Here is a 7517-nt window from a genome sequence, read left to right on the forward strand (position 1 = left end):
AAAGAAATCAGTGCCCAGACCAATGTCATGGAGCTTTTCCCCTGTGCTTTCTTCTAGTAGTTTTATAGTTTCAGGTCTTATGGTTAAGTTTTTTTTCTCCCCCCTACATGGTTAAGTTTTTAAGCCATTTTGAGTTGATTCTTATATAAGGGGTGGGATAAATGCCCATTTTCATTGTTCTGCATGTGGATATCCAGTTTGTGTCAACATCCTTTATTGAAGGGACTGTTTTTTCCCCATTGCATATTCTTGTCACTTTTGTCAAAAATCAATTAACCATAAATGTGTGGGTTTATTTTTGGGCTCTCTGTCTTATTCCATTGGTCAATATGTCTGTTTTTGTGCCAGTATCATGCTGTTTTGTTCACTATAGCTTTGTAATACATTTTGAAATCTAGTAGTGCAATGCCTCTAGCTTTAACATTATAAAATTTTTGTATATTATTAGGTTAAGTGTTAGAGAGACTAAGTTATTCAGTCTATTACCTATGTTCAGAAATTTTAGTTGAGTTCATTTTATTTTTCTTTTTAAAATAGCTATTTTAAGTCCTTTGAACTTTTATTAATGTACTCTGAAATCCAATTTATTTTTTCACTATTTTAAAATATTATATTTTTCTATTTTACTCTGTATCTGGGTTTCTCCTCCTTACTCTATTCTCAAATCTTGTTGGCATCATTTGAGATACTGAATGATGGCTAGTGACTCACTACATTGTCAAATATGTGCATTTGTGTAGCATAGCATAAGGGGCAAGGAAAATACAATGTAAAGGATTAAGAGGAAAGAGACAACTTAATGATACAACTTAACTGATGATATCAGCCATACCACATGTGACTATCTTTATAAGGATTGAGAAAGTACATTATCAGTTTTATACCTTTAAATTTGCATTTATATTGTTTTCCATATCTGTATGTGGCATGTGAATAATTCTTAATGGAAACACATGATTATAGATGTATACTATAAGCATTCTTGGGTAGACCTGCTATACCTTAGTCAATTATGAAAGAACAAGGCAGGTGAAAGAGGCAGCAATGGTTATTTTATATGCTATTTAACTAAACAAGACAAATTTGAACAAGAGTCGAATCAAACTTGCTGGGAATATTTACTGCTGCCAGTTGAGATTAATGAGGTATAGAATGTCTTTGCTAAAGATGAGCTGAGGGGAGTACAAGCTCATGCCTTTAGTGACAGGTCTATGTTATCCTGCTGTCACAGTCAGACTGGGTGGATGCCCTTGCCTCTTCTGGGACATGTTGGTGGTAGCGCCTGTTCCCTAATGACTAGCTTTGCTGCACAGTTTGAAGCCGTTTCATTTTTGTTTTTTGCCTTCGAGCAGTTCTCAGTTTTTTAGTTTTTAAGAAACTGTCCTCTAATTGGTATAGAAAATCTTCAATTCTTCCAACCTATAAGAAATAAACAGACACAACAAGATTTGTTGTTAATTTCCTGGGTTTTGTATATTTATGACAATGGTGAGGTATTTAAAATTAAATGGCACATACAAGTCCAGGTTGGAACAACTGACAGAGACAGAAATGATTAAACATAATAGCCTCCTTCTGTTTTCATTTCAGGTTCCCATGTTTTACCAACATGAAACAGACACGCAGGAGTTTGCTTTATCACTTGGTCCAACATACTCAGAATGGAAAAGATGTTCATCACCATGCTGTTTTTAATGCTCAGTAAAACCAGGGGTTTCAAAAGGAAGTGCATTGTGAAAAATTAAGCCATGGCAAGCCCTTTCCCTACCTCTTTTATAAAAAACAAGAATGAAAAAAAAAACAAACTTACCCATATCAAAGCCAGAGATTCTAGCATTTGCACGCCCCTAGTCAATATGGGAGAAAAATGAATATTTCACATTGTCTTAGCAAAAATCATTTCTCCTTTAAATCAAAAGGAAATTTTGAAAAACGACATTTTCTTAAAAATGCTATACTCCAGGGAATAAGGTAAAATAATGACATACGAAACAATAATTATTGAAAAAAATATTAGTTTTTCTCCAAAGAAAACTTAGTTATTCAACGACAGTTGATGGAATGTGTTATGCTGTATCAGAAAAAATATAGAATAAAAGTTTACATATATGCTCAATTGGGCTCTCATGAAAGTCAGTAGATACAACAATTCATATTTAACCCTGATTCCTAGACCTACATGTATTATTAGCCTAACATTACTCACCGAAGAGCTCATTGTCATAAAGTTAGCTCAAAGCTAGAGCACTTACTATTCAAGATACATGAATATATCATCTACTTAAGATAAAAGCACTTACAACTTCAATTTTCCAATTTTGAGTTCTACTTTTAAATCTCTTGATTTATTATTCAGAGTAATATCCAAAAGATAATTCAGATCGTCAAAAAGAGAATAATAACTGGTAGCACTCATCCATATGTTATGCTTAGGTCTTATATCGCACCAGTGATATAAACTGTCCACTGGTTTCCTTAAGAAAATAAGATAACTTATTTATATGAAAACCATTCTTTTTGAAAACTTTTTTAAAACTACCTCAGGTAAATTTTTTCAAAAGCACATTGTCCTTTATGATTTCTGATCATTGCAGGACACATGAAAATAACTTGACAACTATTTTTGAATCCTATCATGAAATCAATGCCCTTATTTTATACACACACACATACACAGACTCCAATTTTCAGCAAAATAATAAATTAATAGAGTGCAATCAATGCAAATGTAATGGATGGCACTTTACCATTACTTCAATAGTTGAGTTGATGACTCATTCATGTTATTTGCACTGACAATGTATCATTTAAATCAAAGCTCTTTACAATTAGAATATTTGCAATTAGCCCAAATGCAATTTAATATTACAATTCTAATGCAGCAAAAACAGTTTCCTTCAAAGAGACAGAAAAATAATTATTTTTAAATATCCATTAGGTAGATGCTGTCTTTTTTTTAAAAATTGTGTTTATTATAAGCAGTGTTGACTAACTGGGTTGCCTTTCATTAAAAAAAGGCAAAGAAGAAACATAAGATATATCATTGGAACAAAGAGTTCTGCTGAATTGAGTCGGAAGGTCTAGAGTACATACCACGTGTATGCTGCACCCGGCCCATGTGTTAACCTCTTGCCTAGTCTGTCTCCACGCTGTGCTTTCAATTCATCTCATAATGATGCTGTGAAGATCTTCTAAAACATAGTCTGATCCCATCTTTCCCTTGCTTGCAGTACTTTACATGTATTTCTAGACACTTAACAGGGCCTATACAGATCTGGGTTATCTGGTTTCATTTGCTTCTCTGGCTCTAACATCATTCCATCTGCTTTAGCCATGTGGTGCATCTCTCAGTTATCTGGGCCCAGTTGTGCTTTGTTCTATACACCCTCGATCTTCCATAATGTTTGCCCCTAATGGAACGCATCAGTCAGAACCCTTACATAGTCTCTAGACTTCAGCTTAGACATCACTGCCTCAGGGAAGTCTTCCTTTAGAACTCAGGCAAGGTTGAGTGTTTCAGTAACATATTCCCGTAACAGCTCATTGATCTCTTTGGGTATTGTAATTTTTCACTTAATTGTTTATAATGATTTATGTAATATCTGTCTTCCCATCTGGACTTTAAGCTCCATAAGGCAGGAACTAGATCCATGTTTTCCACTATTCCCAGAACTTAGGATATGGTAGACCCTCCATAGTCCTACTCTCTGATAAAAGTGTCAGAGAGATTCAGAAAGCAATGTGTTTTTCCATACTCAAAAGTGATGCTTGGTGTGGAGTATATCAGAAGGCCTTCTTTTTCCCTATTCATCAAATAAGCGATACTTTCATATGCCACCATTCTATTACAATTGCTTAGCTTTGGGACTGTCAATGCAAAATAATAACAAGGTGTCATCTCCATACTTGAAACAGCCAGAGGTAGAAAGGGCACTGGATGAGGAATCAACAGGAGTGTTGAGCTCTGCTCTTGGCTTGGCTTATAACCCTTTTCTGTAACACCGGGGAAGTTGCTTGGCCTCTCTGAGCTTCAGTTTTCATCAACATTTTGTATTAGGAGAGGGTTGGCCTGGATAATCTCCAAGGGCACATCCAGTCATAAAATTCCATGACTTACACTCACATCAGATCTAAGTAGTCCAGTCCTAACCTAAAGATGAGTACTCATATTTTCAAATCAGAGGTTATTCCCTTAGATTACACCATTAGAGGAATGACACGATATGCAGTAAAGTAAGTCCATTTTAGCTTCTGTACTTACTGAAGTGTACGAGAGCTGCAACATGTTTTTAGTAAAGCTGGATTTTTACTTTCTTTTTTTAAGTCAAGGAAAGAAAAATGATGGTTGAAGAGAAAATAGATTCATGTAACTAGAAGAACAGATTGCAAATGACAGAAATTTCTATAAAGCCCTTAGGAAAATAAAACACAAAGAAATATGTAAATATGTAAGGAAGGAAATGAGGCAGTTTTTGGAGCAGAGGCTTTATCAGACTCTTTTTGGTACAGAATCTCCTTGCTTAGCTGCATCGGATAGGCTGCGTCGTCATCCTGGGTCTAATTTTCTCATTGGCAAAATTGGCAGATAACATTTTCTTGTGTACATATGCATCGATGCTGAATTGGCATTACAGTGATAATGGACATTAGACCCAAATCTTGCAGAGTATTTTGGGATGTCTAGTGATTGAGGGGAACTAAAGGTCTTGGTAGGAGAGCAGGTTCTGACTTTTAATATGGCTGTTGGTCATAATCCACATCAAAGAGTAAAGAAATTGTCATCAACTAGTCTTTTAATTCATATTCAATTCATATTCATATTCATATTCAAACACTACTATTATGGGTTGAACTCTTCCCCCCCTCAAATTTATAAGTTAAAGTCTTAACCCTCAGTACTTTAGAATGTGACCTTCTCTGGAGATAGTTTATTTACATAGGTAATCAAGTTAAAATGAGGTCATTAGGGTGGGCCTTAATCCCAAATGACTGGTGTCGTTATAAAAAAGGGAAATTTGGGAACAGATGCGCACACAGGAAGTACACCATGTGACAATGAAGGCAGAGATTGGGGTGATGTTCCTATAAGCAGATACTATAAAGATTGCCAGCAAACCACCAGAAACTAGGGGACAGGGATAGAACAGATCCTTTTTCACAGCCCTCAGAAGGAACCACCCTTGAAGACACTGATCAGACTCCTCTCTCCAGAACTGTGACACAATAAGCCCCTAAGTTTGTGGTACTTTGCTATGGCAGCTCTGGCAAATGAATATAACCTCTAAGCCATAAAGTGAAAGGAAATGAAATTAAGTTATAATTTTCCGGTCAAACGTGATTTTAATCCTTTCAAAAATGTATGTTTCCCATTGATGCTCCCTACTTGGGTGGAGCCCCCTGTACAGGCTTAGCGTATACCTTGGGAGCCAGCGTGGGACCTTGCCAATAATGGCAGTGAGAAGACGCTGATCTCAAATACGAAAGAACAGTTATTCTGAGAAGGAAGATACTGGACTTGAGTTTAGGAATCTCTATTAAATTTCATTTAGTTTGAATCAAAGAGAGAGAATTAGGTATGTTTATATGGGTTTGCTTGCACATGTTCATGCCTTAGGAATTGAGTGTTCAAAGGATTATTTTTAAAAAAGAAAGCTTTAAAAGATGTTTTTTAGAAGAAAGAAAGTTGAGGAAATTAGAATCAAACTCTTCAGGAATAAATATCAGGTTTATATGTCTGTGGTGGCAGTCACAGAATGAGAATGTGTTTTCAGTGATTAGCAGTTCAGACCAAAATCTCTCGGCAAAACAGAGCTTCACCCCACCACAGTGAATTCGATAACAGTAGTTGCTCTGCTCTGTTCCAGTTTAATTTCTAGACCAAATGCTTTTAAATATTTATCATCCAAATAGTTTGAATTTAAATTCTTATTAGAATTACAATTGTTTTCAAACAGGCTTGAAATTAATTTCTAAAACAAACTTAGTTTCTGAAATGGAGTTGTTTCTACCATTCTTAATATAGCAGTTTTCTTTAGCTTTTGGCTAGTATTCAGACAGATAGACAAGCCCCTATATTTCTCCTTTTCCATTTTGTAAATATGGTATGTTATTCAGTATTTTAGTCAGAGGAGTACGACCTGAAAATCTGGGGTACTTACCCCTGAGATTTTACAAAACATGAAAAAAAAAATGCCAAATTGTATTACTAACTCTTGATTGAAAACGCCCATGGTGATAACACTGTTTATGTTTAACATAGAGTTAAAAACTATGATAAAACTTTGCCATCACTTTGTCCAGGAAATAATGTGCTATGGTACAATGTCTCTGTCCCCCTGTCCCCGAATTCATGTGTTGAAATCTGAATCTGCTGGTGCCTTGATCTTGGATTTCCCAGCTTCTAGAACTGTGAGAGATAAATTTCTGTTGTTTAGAAGCCATCCAGTCTGTCATATTTTGTTATAGTTAGCCTGAGCAGACTAAGGCATTATATACCATGGTTTGTTAAAAATTCATTTGTCAATATTTAATGGTATAATTTATCTGAAGGTTTAAACATATATTATGAAACTTTTATTTTGAGATAATTATAGATTCACATGCATCAGTAAAAAGTAATACAAGAAGAACTTGTGTAATTTTTCCCCAGTTTCTATCAATATTAACATCTTGCAAAACTATAGAAAAATACCACAGTCAGGATATTGACGTGGAGACAGTCAAGATACGGAACAGTTCCATCACCACAAAGATCTTTCATGTTACCTTTTCATAGCCACTTAATTATTCCCCTGGCTCCACCTTCTCCTTAACCCCTGGCAAACACTAATCAATTCTCCATTTTCACAATTTTGTCATTGCAAGGGGTTATTTAAATAGAATCATATAGTGTATAACTCCATACTTCTCTGGAGATTTATCAAGATTGTTGTATCAACAGTTTCTTTCTTTTCACTGCTAAGTAGTATTCCATGAATGTACCACAGTTTGTTTAACCCTTTGAAGGATATCTAGCTTATTTCCAGTTTTGGGCTATTACAAAATACTACTGTAAACATTTGTGTACAGGTTTTTGTGTGACCGTGAGTCTTTATTTCTGTGGAATAAAAGCCCAGAAATGCAATTGCTAGGTTATATGGTAGTTGCATACTTAGATTTTTTTCCCCAAAGAAATTGCTATATTGTTTTCCACAGTAGCTGTACCATTTATATTCTCATTTAGTGTTGCCACTATTTTTCATTTTAGCCATTTTGATATGTGTAGTGACATCTTGTGGTTTTAATTTGCATTTCCCTAACGGCTAGTGATGTTGATCATATTTTAACATGCCTGCTTGTCATTCACTTTTGTAAAATGTATGTTCTTATCTTTTGTCCATTTTCAAATTGGATTGACTGCTTTTTTATTGTCATATTTAGAGAGCTCTTTACATAATCTATTTTATTAGTCTTCTGTTGGATGTAGGCTTTGCAAATATTTTCTCTCAGTATGAACTTGTTTTTTCATCCTTTTTAAG

The 7517-nt window shown here is 34.9% G+C and overlaps 1 protein-coding gene across 1 annotated transcript in view; it reads right to left on the reverse strand.

Moving 5' to 3' along the window:
* Positions 1 to 1094: 1094 nt before the first annotated feature.
* Positions 1095 to 7517, reverse strand: part of SPATA16 (spermatogenesis associated 16) — a 248859-nt gene continuing 242436 nt past the window's right edge. Inside the window, exon 11 of the mRNA XM_012640216.1 lies at positions 1095 to 1419. Coding sequence (XP_012495670.1) covers positions 1297 to 1419 — 123 coding nt within the window. The 3' untranslated portion in view covers positions 1095 to 1296. The remainder of the gene's footprint in view (positions 1420 to 7517) is intronic.

This window comes from Propithecus coquereli, unplaced genomic scaffold (genome assembly GCF_000956105.1).
Source record: "Propithecus coquereli isolate 6110/MARCELLA unplaced genomic scaffold, Pcoq_1.0 Scaffold15, whole genome shotgun sequence".
NCBI classification, from domain to species: Eukaryota; Metazoa; Chordata; class Mammalia; order Primates; family Indriidae; genus Propithecus; species Propithecus coquereli.